This window comes from Clinocottus analis, unplaced genomic scaffold (assembly GCF_023055335.1).
Source record: "Clinocottus analis isolate CAN_PGR_092001 unplaced genomic scaffold, fCliAna1.0.p SCAF_6, whole genome shotgun sequence".
Classification (NCBI taxonomy): Eukaryota; Metazoa; Chordata; class Actinopteri; order Perciformes; family Cottidae; genus Clinocottus; species Clinocottus analis.
In genome coordinates, this window is record NW_027176218.1 from 9621406 (window position 1) to 9637962 (window position 16557).

Consider the following 16557-nt stretch of genomic DNA (forward strand, 5'->3'; position numbering starts at 1 on the left):
ATCAATATTCTCATCTAAAAGTCCAAAATACGGACAAATGCCTGTTTCATAGGCAAATAATCTTCAGACTTTTACTGTTGAAAACTTTAAAACAAAGAAAAAGAAAAGGTTTGAAGGACTTCAGCGATGCATCATTTATTGAAGTTTACAAACCAAATGGTCCTTTTTTTATAATATTTTGTACAGCTGATCTGATTAGTCAAACTAAATATTCATCCATTAATATGCTCACAAGATTTTAATAATATCCGGATTAATGCTTTTAATAAACTTTGTTAATAGTCAATGACAATCAAGAAATATATTATTATTCATAGGTAGCAACAGTCATAACTACATTTTCTATAAAACCGGGAAGTAATGAACCACACAGTAACACTTTTAAGTGCGACAGTAGAATATTTTGCTTCTAAATGCATGTTACTCACTTTTGTCGTCTGTGACAAAGTTCTGACACTGCAGCTCTGGGCTGTATCTGTCACTCTAGAGGCCCAAGCAAGAAACCTTATTATCCTGCCACGCTGTCCTTCACCTTCCCCCATGTCCCAAGATACAACTCCCTCCAGTCCCCCTAGTTAGCCCAACCAGGCTCTGACAGCTGTAAAGGGAAAATGTTGAGTTTGGTTCTCAGAGCACTATGCTTCTGACAGTTCATACTTACATGGTGTTCATGTTGCTCTGTTCTAGACAGACATTATCTGAAACCAGTGGGAAACACTGCTATAAAAGTACTCAGTAATAAGGCAAGAAAATAGCAGCATGTTGGGAAAATTGATATTCTCAATCACTGCAAGTAAAGAAAAAAAAAAAGAGGTTCAACATAAAATAAACCATTAGAGCCTCAGAGGGAGAAACACACTGGGGTCAGAGACTAGACGTAGCCTAGAAAGCAGGGGGGAACTGAGGGGGTGGGACCCAAACAGCAGTGCAGGAGGGGGAGTGTCGGGTGTTGTCTAAGGAATTAGTAGAGAAAGTGGAGACTGAATCAGATATGGGGGAGAAAAACAAATCTCTAGGTGAGTCAATGACATGAGAGATGCTTGTTAGGTCAAATAATCTAAAGGGTCCTGACTCGATGTGACTCAGGGGCCAGACAGCCATGCTGACGGAGACTCTATTTATTTGACTTTGTCCAGGGATCATAGAGGGAAGTGCTCCCTAGGCTGCCTCATTGGCCAATCAGTTTGTCTCTCGCAGCTTTGAGTGGATATTTCTCTAAGAAGCTGGCGAAGCAGAACTTGACAAAACTTGCTTTTGTGCCGAGGTAAAAGACAAAGCAAAGGCCCCTGGACGGTGCTGCCTCCTTCACAGCGACACCACTGTTGAATAGAGCACATCTACTGTGGCCCACTGACCTCCAACCTCCCGCTGGGAGTATGTGGAGCTGAGGGGAGGAGCCCTCATATAGTGACAGCTTGCGAGCTACTCACATCACACTGGTCTCCTCCTCTCTCTTTACAGGACGCTGTGCCACCCACCTCAGCCACTTCTTTCTTTGCCTCTGGGGAAATTCGGTAATAGCCTCTCCAGCCGGCCCCTTCGTCTCTGATGGGACACCATAATCTCTCTATCCTCACGCCCAGAGGCATGCACAGTGGGATGTTATGATGGCTCGAACCACAACTTGGCAGGAAATTTATGCCTCATTACAGGAAGTGGGCTGTATATTCTCCTCATCATAAACACGGTGGCAGGTGTTTTAATTCCTCCTCTCAGTCTAAAATTGATGCAAGTTTTACTGTAAAAAAGAAAAAAGAAAAAAAAAAAGCCATGCAACAAAACATCTGTGACAGATGTTTCAAATCAACTATAGTTTTAAATGTCTGTCAATATATATGACAATTATATGTATACAGCTGTATGAAGTATAAGAGAAAAGCCAAATCTAAAAAAGAAAATGTAAAATTTGCTTGCTTTGTTCAATATAGTCTTGTGAATCTATGGCATTTCATCTGGAAATCCAATTTAATATTGTCTAAACCAGTGACATCTGAGTCGTCCGAGCCACATAGACACGAGACAATGCTTTCTCTCGTGCTAGGAAGCGCCTCTATTGGTACCATGTGCACAATGAAAACACAGTTAATCTGGTCTTCATTAGCCAATAACCAAAGGCAAGTTGGTTTGGAGTAAGTGATACTCTACATTGGGAGGGTGAGACACAGATCGACACAGCCGAACACAACTCATCCCTAAGGAAACATCCCAAAGGTCTGGCATGACCTGTGCACTGTTGCAGACTGTTTTGTCAATAGACAAGCAGCAAAGCAGACGGTACAAAACGCACCAGAGAGGATATGAACTGATAACAAAACATTGAAATGGACATCTACGGTAAAGAAAAGTAAGGGTATAGGTGCATTAAGCAGTTTAATCATTAATATACAACCAGTAACATAAAATAAATCACCACCTTGCTAATGAAAGATACAAATAAATCAGTCACACTGTGTACTGTATCTGTATCTATGAGAATCATGTGTTGTGCTACCTGTTTCTCTAAGATGCGAGAGATCTCTCCCAAAGTTCGGTCCAGACCAGACACTTTATTGTTGGCGTTCTGGCCGCTGTCTTGACCCTGCAGCTGCTTCAGCAGGTCCTTCACCAGGCGCTGCAACCTGAACATACAAGAGCCAAAACACCTGAGAACCAGATCTTTATTCATGTTCCAATGCCATTTCAGACAACTTCTATCCATCATACAGGAGCTGAAACCCTTAGTTTATGATTAGTTCATCAATAGAAAATTGATAATCAAAATTGTTTATTTAACGGTTTAAAATTTTTCAAGCAAATGTAAAAAAAAAAAAAATACAGTTAGAGCTTCTCAAATGTAAAGATTTGCTGCTTTTTTATATGACAGTAAACAGAAAATAGTGCTAAAATAGTTAAAACCAAATCAATCTCATGATTAATATACTAGGTATATCTAATACATCATCATGAAATAATTATTCGTTGCAACCCTGAAACAGGAATACCTCATGCACTTCAGGGAATGTTGAGCATTTTTTTCTTTTTCTGGACCAAATGATTAAACGGAAATCATATTTAAACAATTGTTAGTTGCCGCCCTACACCAAAGCTTTATGATCATTAGAGTAAGTTACTAAAAATGAAAAAAAAAAAAAAAAAAAAAAAAATCTATAAAAAAAAAAAAAATAAAAAAAAGAAGAAGAAGGAAAACACTCACTTGGCCTTGTATGGGGAGTCAGGGACTTGTGTCTTTGCTTCCATTGACCTCTCATATTCCTTTGCCCTGCAGAGTGAGAAGGGAGAAAAAGCAGGGAAGGTGTTTTGTCGGTCAGTAAAAAAACACAACGGATGAAAGTGTGAAGAGAGAGAGGAAAAAGTTCAAACCAAGTCTGTATATTTGGCCTGTCAGCCACTCACCAAGTAACTTGTCTTAAAATAATCAGACACCGGCTTTGTTGGGACGAGTGTTTTGCTGCCATCAATATTATGAATTCTACCTTTAAAATACACCTTCATTTAAATTATTTTTAACAACGGAGGCTCAAGTTCTTCACTACTCTCATTGTCCAAAAAAAAAAAAAAAACAGTTAAAGGGGGTTACAACCAGTGTTTTAAATGTGTGACCTCGTAAAAGGTCATGGTTATTAGGGGACTGGTATCTCTGGGGCATTACTCCAGCAGCCAGACTGGGAGAAGATGTCTAAGAAACACAAATCGCGTGCGTGTGTGTGGAAAATTAGGTGGGAGATTCTATCTGTCAGTCAGGTATTCCCAGACATGATAAGTAACTATTGATCAGTGAGATTGTGCGCCTTCCGGTTAGCCATCTCTACAGTGATAGGATCAAAAACTTCCTGGAAGACGACAGGTGGATTTGTCCCGGCAGGCTGTACGTGGACCAACCAGGGCCTCATCCTTTATTTACAATCTCTTGTATTCAAGGACAGTTATCTAAAAACAACTGATAACACACCTCACAGCTAGACCAGGACATCGACGACATATATTCTAGGATTCAGAATGCTATTAGTGTCATTACTGATTTGTCGTTTCATGTTTGATTGTTTACTATCTATATATCTACAGATAGATTCATCTGTTAAACTGTTGCTAAGACTAAAAATAAAAAAAGCAGCCTTGTCTTATCAAATACTATACTCCTCTTCATATTCAAATATCAAAATATCAACATGAGCAGTCATATTGCTGCATTCGTAATCAAGCTCAATAGGGCAAATTGTGACGGAAGATAACAATATACATTCATTCCAGATAGTTATTTTCCATGGCTTTTAAACAGACTTCCTTTTATGAGGGCTTGACCTATATCTGCCCTCTTTGTCATTCATGATATTAAACTATTAATGTCAGACAGGTTTATACCCTAACAAGTTAAACAGGTATCAAATGTAGAGCAATTCATTACTGTCAGAAGCAGCTCATGTTGGGCCTCCGGCAATAAATATCAGTGATCAGCAAGAAGAGAAAGCACAACTCTATAATCAATTTAAACAGTTTATAATAAAACAGATCACAATCCCTTCTCTTTTTTTTTTACAAAGACATATTTCTCTCCAATGCTGTAAAAACACATTATTCAAACTGCGATGGCAATGTACATGCCACAGGAAGACAGGCATCAGCACAATGGTAATGAATTGACTTTAAGCCTAAATAAACCTAAAATTATACTAATAATTTAATAACTAAATGTGCTTGAACCCCGTTTAGCTTGCATATGTATTGTTAAGGATCTGAGTTAATTTATAAGCAGGACCTCTGTCCTTAATGTAGGGCAGCAGACAGTAAAATGAGTTAGGGCCATGCTTACTACTTTATACTGTGTACCATTCTATGCACGCACACAAACATACGCACACACACACACTAAATGGAAACTTTGGTTTCCAAGTTCAAAACCCATCCTGACACTAACCGACCGACTACTTGCGTGAAATTTAAATAGCATTTTTTTCCCTTCCCAAAACACTTATTATTATTAAAGGTTAGCCAAACCAGAAAAACAAAACCCTTTAGTTAAAAGTGTGTTTGCTGCTTCATGACAGAGTACGGCTGCAATGTTGGCCTGGTGCGAACCACTCACGTTTTACGGACACCATACGGTGTTCCTATAAAACGGTTCATTTCCACCCAGTGGTGAAGCAGCTCACCTTTATGTTTACTGGGGCTCTGTGTTATTTATGACCTCTGAAAGCCTGCTGCTTTTGAGTGCTAGTCTCAGCAGGGCCGCTGCAGGAGTGACGGTGAACAGAGACAGATCATGTTGTCACTTTCTCAGTACCGCTGAGCCTCACAAAGCCAAAAACAGCAGCACTGAGAATAAAGCATTGGAGCAGCTACAATGTTTCAACCTGTAGCCATCTCTATTGAATAAATATTTTCTCCTGAAAAGCCTAATAACAATGAATTTTCTTTTTTAGAAATCTCACTCAGGGTCAAATTATGATACAAAGCTGGAGGCTCTATTAGGATCAATTAGTCTGCCTAGAATTAGGAGGATGTTGACATTTTCTCCAAACAGAATAGAAAACACTGCAGGTGAATAGAAATGATAACAGCAACGGTTGTTACTATTAGAACAGTGTATGGGTCATGTCCATAAAATCATCTTAATTTTTTATAACAACTCCAATAAAGATAATAGACAGCAGACTCCTTACAATATGTCAGTTAGTGTTATCATCTTAAACTGAGTCTTGAAGATTGAATAATGTAGCATAGCCCTACATTTTAGCAAGAGTTTACCAAGCAGTCGAGGAAGATGTTTGCTCTCTCCGTCTCTGTAATGGAAGCAAGTCTATTAAAATACTGTTGTTGATGTCAGTGTAGTGTACAGATTGGATGCAATGGAAAGAGTTACTTATACTTTAAGATTCTAACTGATATAATAGTTGATAACTGTTTAATTGAATTACTTGTATCCAACCGTTAAGACCACATTATCAACATGCCCTCCATTATATCGTAAATGGACAACACATTTCAACCTGAGTGGGACACAGCGGCTTGACAATGCCTCTCATTCACCCACACACACGGCAATTTGGAATTCAGTGCCTTGCTCATGGACATTTAGAAGGAGCCAGGGATTAAACCAGCAACTACGTGATTCATGGTGACCCACTCTACCTCCTGAGCCACATCATTAAGTTGGTATTCTTTTCTGTATATTAAGACTGTGTTCTTGATGTGCGTTAAGAGTGGCTCTATTACAAAAACTAGAGTGTTGGTTCCTGACCAATGCCAATGAGTTTTCACTTCGAGACAATTTTTTATTTTCCAAGCTGATGAACCTAAAATCTGATATTAGTTTGAAAACTATTATTATATTTTCATGTTTGTAATGTCAAGTCTAGACATTTGTGTTGGGCTTTTACTCCTTTTTAGCTTTAAGTTTTACTGAAATGCGACATTGTTATTTATAGACTGTTGTATTTGTCTGCTATACACACATGTTATGTTTACATTGTGTTTGTGATTCCTCAGCCACCTACTGAGCTTGATAGAGGTAATATCTTATTTATACATTTTTAATATGCAACATTGCTACCTTTAGCGGGTACGTCTCAGATATCAATGTTGTCCTGTTTGTGGTGGAATACTTCTAATAATCTTACAGTAAGTATTGTGTCTCTTTCCACTCCTCTCACACTCTGTTTTGACAGCCAGTTAAATTGATAGAGCTAAGCGCCTGGTTCTGACACACAGCAGCAATGCCTCCTATTTGTTGATTACTATTGATTTTCTTTGATACTTCATTTAAAAATCAATAGCTCAGAAGAAGAAAAACAGGCATGGCTCATACATACTTTAACATACATCCGGTACATTGAAGAAGGCTTCAGATTTGGCAATGCCATGGCAGCAATTTGGAGGAAAGCTCTTTACAGGTGAAAGCTGAGGCCCTACAGATCGATTTGCAGTTTTGCTCCCCAATCACAGAAAGTGGTCATAAATTAAGCTCATCAGTGTTACCTTCTAGACAGCCAGGATGCACATAACATCTGCTTTCCATCTCCTTGTCACTCATAAAAAAAGTCCTGGCAAAGTTTTGTCCTCTGTGCCTCTGAGAAGATGCAAAGGGAGGAGCGGAAAGAGAGAGAAAGAAAATGGATGCATTACCTGGAGTTCATTCTGGCGCGGAGCTTCTTAGCTTTCTTCCGTGCCTTCTGCCTTTCTTCTCCATCCTTCATACTCTCAGAAGACACAGAGCTGTCTGTCACTATATCCACAATGTATTTCTTCAAGGAAAGATGCTCCTAGAGTAGACAAAAATCAATATATCAAAGACATTGCAGGCAATTGTTAGAACCATTACTTATAAACAGGCTTCTAATAAAACTATCGTCTGTTTTTGGTTGAAAAACAAGCTCATGAATCACTAGGGAAAGTAAATAAGTACTTTTACTTTGTACTAAAGAACAGTTTTGAAGTACTTGTACTTGAGCATCTCCATTTTCTAACCCAGTATATTTCAAAGGGAAATATTGCACTTTTTTCTACACATATTTTTTAAATAACAAAACATAAAATACAGTATGACGCACTGTTCAAGATTAAATTAACAAGGATATAAAATAGTCTGGTCAGCTACATTAAAATGCAGTTTATACATTAATGCATCTGTAAAAATATTCCTAAGTAAAGGCTACTTCCACTACTGACACAATTACTGTAAAGAAAACAGGAGGTCGTTCTGCTCTTAAATGGCTATGGAACGAGAACAGCAAATAATATTCTTGTTAAATATCTATAACCAGAGGTTATACACTTCAGATGTGACACTGGATATATTGTGTGACATCCAGATCCATACCACTCAATAACACCATTGTATCCTGTAATTACCCCCAATGCTTTACAGTCTTTTGAAGCCACTCGCCCATGGAAATGCTAAAAGGCTGGAGGTGTTGCCTCCTGCCTGGCCCTGTCAGATGATTCTGATATTTCCACCAGGGAGACAAGGGAATGTAACCCAATTTAAACAACATGATGCATGTGCAAGAAACCAATTATCCAATTATGCTGTCATCCAGCACCCCAGAGGATAGCATGGCCTCACAGATAAACGGTTTCCATTCAGCCGTTGCGCTAACCAGTATGTGCGATGCCATATCCGTTGGTCACAAAAGTTGTCAGTATTCCTGCTGCCTGAAAAACAGGTTTTTTTATGATAGAAAATGTTATTAAGAGTTTACGTTTTATTGTTGTGCATATTATGGCGAAATATGTTAGATTTGAAGCACCATCTTACAGAACTTTAATTTCTATCAAGTAGTTAAGATCCAGTAACTAACTTCATAATAGTTTGTTGTTTTTTGGCACCAAAAGGTAAGAAGAGATGCTGATATGAAGGATGTGTGTGTCCGTGTGTGTGTGTATTTGTATGCGCACACCTCTGCCCTCTACTACATGATACTATAGGTCAGTTATGACTCATGACTGTAGCTGTCCCTCTCATGGGAGGCAGCTGTTCAGTAATCTTTCTGAGAGGTACAAGTGCACAAGCCACTCACCTAATAGAATTTTTCAGTAACACATCTTTGCAAATTCACAGCGGTAAAAAAAGGGTACCTGAAATATTAAGCTGTCAAATATAGTATAATGCTGACATAGGGTTAATGATACCGACTATGAGAGCAAATAAATATATAATGATCACATCCCATTTACTGTTGCTGGCAGGTGAGACATAATGGTAAAAGTTGTGTAGACTTTGAATGTTTGAGACAATTAGATGACAGACAGGTGTCTACCACTAAACCATTGTAACAAAGCAGCAAAGATTCTGGCCTAAGGCCATTGCTTTCGCACAATACCACAGATTGCCTCTGGTGGGAGGAATATGATACCGCTCTCTATACATCTCTCCCTTTCCTTGACACAAAAAAACTATACAGATCTAAAAGGCTCCCACACAAATACCGATTACATGGGATATGTTCATCCACGGCCTCTTTTGTCACATACAAAGGCCTGAGAGGTAGGCTTTCCATTTGGCGTGAAACAAACAGCTGTATTTCACGCTGGCTACTAGATAAGATGTGAAGTATTTAGTTACCATCACTACAGTGGTTTACATGACATTTTTGTATTGAACTACATACTATCAGTGACATTGAAGGAGGGGACCAGTCACTCAAAGACAAAAAAACTGAAAACTATTCATTGGTTCTCTCTTTCAGCAGTAGCTTCCCTGCTATAGTAGAGAAATGTCAGATCTCAAAACAGTATGGGAGGGAGAGGCTTGCTTCAGCTGGCAGTCTGGATATTTCATCAAGGTTCTCAATTTGTGGCCATCAGCGCAGCTTTGACTACAAGAACTTTAGTACTCTTCAGTGCCTTTGGGAGGTCAGGTCTGATACATTCTGCTGCCTGGTGATCCCTCTATTGGCCGTGCTTGCAGAGCACTACAGGCAAGCAGGACAGAAGCGCAGTTTTTCCACAGAGAATGCTCCAGGTTTTTTTTGAGTTGTCGTGTCTAAAGGTGATGAATAAATAAAGTCCTTATGTCAGAAGCCATGCGTCTTGAATATTACCTTTACCATATAAAACCAGGACAGATGGTGAACGAAAAGAGTAATTGTAATTCTCAAGCTCCCTCCCCATACATCGATCCTACCCTGTTGATAATCCTTGTATTTTCAATTTAATTCACAAGTGAGAATCAGAGGAAATGACCAAATATGAAGGCACAGGGCATCTGCCGCCCGCTTCTGCCGAAAAACTATGGAGTGACCTCTGCACAGTTGAACCGACCATCTTCATTTTAATTAAAAATCTTTCATTGCAGGAAGAGTTATGGAGCCGCAGTCTGGAAAATAGTTGGCAGGGGTATGAATGAAATAGTGGACACCAAAATTAGGTTTCATATAAATAACAAGGAGCCACATAAGTCTATCTAAACAAAGTCTCCAGACGTAGAGACATTGAACAGCTTAATGTACGTTCTCATACAATTACAAATAGTAGTTCTGGACATCTAAATATCACCTGTTAGAAATACTACACTGACTAATATTCCAATCCAATAATACCACAATAAATACAAACTGTTTAGATTTAGCCAGATGCAAAATAGGACAAGGACGACTTTCAGCACAGGCTCAAACTTTGACTAATAAGTGTTGACAAAAACATAATATGGAAGGTGGGGAAACAATAAAGCCTGAACATTATAGTTATTCGTAAACTATATCATATGAAAAGAGACATATTGCAAATGTATATGAAGTAGTGCTCATATATGGACTGTTTATGGTGCTATATCGGTGAAGTGCTTCTCTGCGTTGCCTTGTTTATCATACTGTCAAACAGAAAAAAATGACCTGCATTTGGAAAGGAAATGATTTAGAGGAAAGGAAGGAGTGGGTATCAATAATTCCTTGCTGAAAAAAGCTTTGAATGAAGGAGCTGCTGGGGCCAAAGGTGCTGCATATAGTACCAACAGTTGTCAGCCTCACAATGAGCACTGCTGAAAAGCCAATCTCATATTGCAGCCTGAGAGGTTACCTTGCATTAACGAGCTGCCTTCCCATGGAGAAGCGCTCCATGACAAAAACAGCCTGGAGACAAGAGGGTGATGTCACCCCTCCACTGAAGCACTGAACCCTGACTGTGTACATTTCAAGGCCCATTTGTAATCGCACAAAGCCAGCAACGACGCCGTGGCAGTATACAAGGGGATGCATAAACAATAATAATGACCACCTCATAAAAGACAACTACGGTGTCTCTTTGTCTTTTAACATGACACATGCAGCAGTAGGGCAGTAATCTTTGACAGGATGAGTGGCTGTTTGTTCCTGGCAGGGTGTGGGTGATACGCACCACTTCCTCATCAGAGAGCTCCCGTCCTTGGATGCTGCTACTGTCTCGCACGGCCTGTTGGTGCCTCTTGCCCTTGGTGTGGCTGAACAGGTGCACCTCTGAGGTGATCTACAAACACAAACACAGAGGTCACAGGTCACTGGTGTGGACACAATGGAGACAGAGGCAGGAAAGGGTCAACGGAGACCCATGGGATTCTGGTGAAACGATATACCACATGGGCTTTTTCCATGAGACGTGACCCGTCTCATTCCTAAACCTCAGTTTAAAGCAAAGACTGAGACAAAGAAATGTGATGTTACCTGGAACGTATCTATACAGATAAGATGCCTTCATGAATGCATTATCCTGTTCTTATAATATTAATTGAGCTTACAGCAACAGAGGTTAGCTGTGTAAATCACTCAATACAACAACTATCTTCTGGGATCCCAATATTATTAAATAAAAGGGTTAGCCTTTATTATTTTCAAAATATTATAATAATTTACTTGCATTACAACGAAACTCAGTCAAGTCATGCCAAAGGAGAGTTCTGGACTAGATGTCTAAATAAACGGTCTGATAAATGGCCACAATAAGAGTCAGGTGTACAGCAAGCAGTGTTGTTCTCCCATCCCTGGAAACCAGCCATTTTAAAATGGTTTGTGTTTAATGTCATTAAATTAAGTGCTTGCTGCTGACCCATCCATGATCTCTGGTGTCAGATGCTGGCCAAGGTCATCCAACATTTTAACAAGATTCCCTCTTTGACTCTGACCACCCCCCACCCACAATCTTTATCCGATGCTGGTTTTGAAGACTCAAGGTGTCCCACCCTTGTTGCCAGGGAAACCCATCTATCAGAGATAAATATGTCCGCTTGTGGATTTGTTGCCTGACACTCAAAAAAGAATAATCATGCCCGGTAATAAATCTTTGTATAAGAGTCCATGTTTAATGAAAGCGGTTAAATGTGCCCTTTTCCAAAAAAATCCTCTGAATCACCGTCATCAGTATTTTTATGTACAGTCTGCCAAATAGCACAGGGGGGAGGGTTAGCCAGAGCTGTTCTACTGCAGCATCTGTGTCATTTTTTTCACACCCATGTGTACATTCGAAAGTTATCGAGACTTTGTATTGTAGGTCATGAAGGTTGCGCTGTTAACAACATAGTGTATAGACGTTAGAGACACCAATATGAGCGGGATGAAACTGTACATACCTCAACACAGCACAGGGAGCACTGTTTCTTGCGCTCGTAAGGGGTCAGTTTGGGGGCATAGTCTGTGTTTGCATGTCGACCACTGCTGAGCTCAGCAGCCTTCTCTTTCCTCTGCTCAATTTGCTCCATATGCCTGCGACTGCTCTCATCATGCTATGGAAGAAACCAGAAACCAAGGATCACTTGGGAAACTGGGATTCCTGTATACTCTCCAGTGGAAATGTCATGATTTAAACTTACCTTCAGCTGTATTTTTTTCTGCAGCTCCTCCATGGCCTCCTGTTGAGCAGCACTAAGAGCAGCCAGACGCTCTTCTCGATCTCTTCAGATAGGACATAGAAAAGCAGTGTGAAACAACTGTACATGTCTTACATTTATCGAAGTGACTGCTGTAATCAAATTAGCCCCTTGTCTATACATAATTCCATATTGAAAGCATTTGAGAGTACATACCTGGCCCGTTCCCGTGCGGCATCTTCTCGAGCTTTCTCTTTTTCCTGCTTCTGTTGTTCAATACGAGTCTCCTGCTCCTTCCTACGCATCAGCAGCTCCTCCACCCGGGCCTGCCGCTCTGCTTCCAGGACCCGTTTACGCTCCTACACAAGGAAGAGGAGAAATTGTTGAAGATGCACCCAAATGTACAAATTACAAATATAATTATTCAACTCAAATTGAGCATTGATTTTTGTAGCACCTGCACAGCTTCATCTCTGGCCTGCTTCTCCTCCTGTCTTCTCTGTCTCTCATCCTGTAGCTCGTTGAGGCGTTGCTCATACTCATTTAACTTGGCCAGTGCATCGTGTCTCTTGTTTTGGGCTTCCAGAGTATTGATGAATGCGATTTCATTCACCTGTATGGACACACATGCTTATTACTGAGGATATAAACATACAGAGTATATAATGTGTAAATAAACATAAATGCATGTACAAAGAGACATTTGAAGTATCTAGCCTAATTATTGTTACCCAAGTGTTGAAAAATAGATTTGGATAGAATAAACTCAATTTACACAACCCACTCCGTTTTCAGGGGCATTGTGTATGAATGTCCTACTTAAATTCCTCAGCTGTCACATATATATAGTTACTGCATTCTCTCCTCTACCTTGGCCTCTTCTTCTTGGGCCTTCTTCACAATCGCTTGGAGCTGAACCTCTCGCTTTAACTCTGCGTGTAACAGCTTTTCGTCCATCATCCTCCGACGCTGCTCCAACAACTCCTCCTTCCACTTTCTCACCTCCTTCTCCTGCAGAAAGTGAAGCGTGAGGGGAAAAAAATAATAATGTACAGTCTTCAGGACAACAGATTCTTAATTTTTTGGTTGCTACCCTCACCAGTGTGTGCACAAGGGGATTAATGCAAATATACAAACACTTTATGTTTTTATGTGGTTAATCCTGATTTATTCTAGGCCTCACTCATCTTGCTATGGCCTGGAGAACAAAAACAAACTTCATGAAAGGCTGTTGATTTTGGCCAGGGGTCTCGCTCATGGCTGTCTGAGGCCAGCTGGCCTGGATGCGACTTGAGGGGGTTATAATATTTAGTGATTCTATCAGGCAGTGTGCTGACAAAACCTCTCATTATGAGCCAGGCTGGGCTTAGCTTGCATGGAGTTTCTTCAGGGTGCTTTCCGTCAACTTGGCATGTTATACTCACCCTCTCCAAGAGCTTCTGCAGTTTGAGCGTCTTTTCCTCCCGGAGTTTGTCCCTCAGCTGCTGCGCCTTCAGCTGTTTCTCCTCATGTTTCTTCTTTGACTCTGCAATGGTTCTGTCAAAAACATGGAAACAAATCATTCATCTCAACCTCCTTATCAACAAAGGCAGACATAGACTCTGATAGGCACTAGGGCCTGTTTAGACGTTCTGGGTGGTAACCTAAAAAGAAAGAGGTCATATGCAGTAAGTGGCCCTTTGACTCTCTGGCTGATGGGTTAAATCCATGTCAAAATAAGGTGAGGGGATTGTAAATGAGCAGGGCACTAAACAAGTAGAGAAGCTAATTGTACTGTGTGGATGTTGTCAATGCATGTTAGAATTAAATGAAGCTGTTGAAAAAGGGGCAGATATGCTCAACCAATCACTGCATAAAGAAAATGTTTTGCACCTTTTGCGTGACGGTGAGGACAATTTCTCGTGCATGTGGATTCCATGTCCGGGAGGTCGAGCAGGTTCCTCCTCTACTATGTCCCCCCATGAGGTACTCTGACGCCATGGCTCACGAGCTACAGGAAACCCGAGCAAGGAAAACAAACAGATCAGTGTTTTTTTTGCCATTACAAAGAATGAGAACTCAGTTTTCATTCAGATGTTAACGTCCATACCGTCATAATCTGCCAGCATGTCAGTCCAATCTATATTGACACCACAACCTCCGTTACCAATGTTAGCCTGTGGTAAACAAAACAAAAGATAAAAACATTACTGTCAAACTAAAGTGACCACAAATTTACAGTATACATGAGGTTTATTAATCTTACAGAGAAGTCACTTTCATTGTCAGTCTCCAGGTCATTGTTCTCAGCCTGAATCTCTCTGGTCAGCTGCTCTTCCTCAGCAATGGCACTGGCAATCGCCTCCTCGTTGGCTTTCTCCAGTCGGTCAGCAAGCTCCTCTTTTTTGGCCAGGACCTCGGCCATGGACTGTGGCTGAACACATTGCACAGATAACACCTCACACACACAGCATTTCCCACTTCATATATGTTGAAATCATACAAAACAACCACTGAGTAACGAGAAAAAAACCCCATCACACTATATATAACTCACACACACAAAATAGATGGCTAGATACCTAGTTTGCCAGTTTTCTATCATTACTTACATTAGAGAGAGGCAAAAGTATTGAAACGCCTCTTTATCCTATCGGTAAATTATGTTGAAAAAATATTTGACACACCTTTGATTATAATGCAATATATCAAACCAACTAAAATAGAGCAGACATTTAGTTTTTTCTTGTTGATGAGTACAAATTATGAAATAGAGAAATGTGGTAAATATTTCTATTGAAATAAAAAATATTTAATGTGGAGAACCGGAAATTCCACATTTTAGCATCTGTACAGTTGGTCTGATTTAAACTTTTGTGCACGATCCAAAGACGGGAACACCATATCAACCCAATCACAGTTTGTACAATCACAAGTGAGGGAGCATTCAAGAGTCATGCAGGGTACATTTACCGTGAGGATGACGAGATGGTGAAAGGAGGCAACTGATGGTTTTACGCGAGAAAACTGTTTACTTCAACCGTATGAGTATTTTGTGAGTTTTCATGACATGGCAAGAACAAGCGAAGAACTGAAATTACTCCAGAGCAGTAACTACTCTAAATTAATTATAAAGCCTTCTCAACAGTACGAGTCTCTTACATGAGGTATGTATGGGAAGGTTTAAAAGTTCTGGATTTAAATCTTAAGCACACACGTATTGCCTGGACAAGGTCAAAGACTAGACTGGTGTTACATTTGAGGCCAAATAGCTTTCATGGCAGATTTCAGTGTAATTTACAACCTGTTAAAATCTGACAGCATTCCACTTAAAAGGAGTAGTCATCCATGATGAAGTATACAGAGTTTTGCGTTTACACACTCCATGATGCTTAATAGTAGTGACAACACCTGACGTAGGCAGACAATGTTTGCTTAAGATCTAACACTGGGTTGAATACAAACTGGAAAATCAGTCCAGGTTCTGCAGCATAATTTTTAGTTTTGCACAATTTGGTAGTCGAAGTGGCCAAAAAAACAAAACAAGTTGAGAGATTTATTTTAGGCCACACCCAGGGAGCACATGCTCAAGCACAAAAGTTGTCTACTCACAGCTATTCTTCACAGTGAGAGGCACTATAACAACACTACACAGAGCTATGCAGTCTTTCCTGCACATTTGTTCTGGAGGTTTCTTAAGATTGACTTTGTTTTGGCGGTGAAGTACCCTTGGGGATCCCTGCCCGCCCGCCCCCTCCCTCACTCCCTCTCCTCCTCCATCTCTCAGCACTCACAGTAGAAAGCTCTGTGGGGTCCAACACACTCTCCAGTTTCACGGCTGTCACAGGAGTCTCAGCCTGTCCTGGAGCAGATGTGGCCATGCCCTGCGACGCGCCACCCTCAGCCACACTGTCCCCAAAGGCCAACAGTGCACCGAGCCCATCCGTCTGTGGAAGGTCTGGGGATGTTGTGTGGGCCATAGCAGGGACTGGGGCTGATAAGGTAATGTCTGTTGATGGGACTGTGGCTGAGGATGGGGAGGGCTCTGGGGCTTGGGAAGGGGAAGGAGCTGGTATGGGGGGAGGCGTGTCTTCACAGGGTGCATCGACACACTGCCCCGAGTCTTGTACACTCTCTGCTGGGGGCTGCACCGACAGTCACACACAAACACACGCAAACTCAATTAAAGACATGCATATTTCAAGCAATTCATGAGAACAATAAAAAAAACATCAAACCAATCAATACTTGACACAATGCTGAAAACACAAATCATGCAGGAAAGCTGGTACTGACATGCCCTAGATATC

General features: G+C 40.6%; 1 protein-coding gene across 2 annotated transcripts in view; it reads right to left on the minus strand.

Moving 5' to 3' along the window:
- Positions 1–16557, minus strand: part of scaper (S-phase cyclin A-associated protein in the ER) — a 54418-nt gene that overhangs the window by 27165 nt on the left and 10696 nt on the right. The window contains exons 9-22 of one of the 2 annotated variants that reach the window (XM_068603344.1): positions 16042–16392; positions 14514–14681; positions 14358–14424; positions 14141–14258; positions 13693–13804; positions 13139–13279; positions 12726–12881; positions 12485–12627; positions 12272–12353; positions 12032–12184; positions 10828–10935; positions 7120–7256; positions 3194–3259; positions 2492–2618 (exon numbers count right to left, since the gene is read on the minus strand). In XM_068603344.1, coding sequence (XP_068459445.1) covers positions 2492–2618; positions 3194–3259; positions 7120–7256; positions 10828–10935; positions 12032–12184; positions 12272–12353; positions 12485–12627; positions 12726–12881; positions 13139–13279; positions 13693–13804; positions 14141–14258; positions 14358–14424; positions 14514–14681; positions 16042–16392 — 1929 coding nt within the window. The remainder of the gene's footprint in view (positions 1–2491; positions 2619–3193; positions 3260–7119; positions 7257–10827; positions 10936–12031; positions 12185–12271; positions 12354–12484; positions 12628–12725; positions 12882–13138; positions 13280–13692; positions 13805–14140; positions 14259–14357; positions 14425–14513; positions 14682–16041; positions 16393–16557) is intronic. The other variant, XM_068603345.1, reaches the window with a different exon arrangement.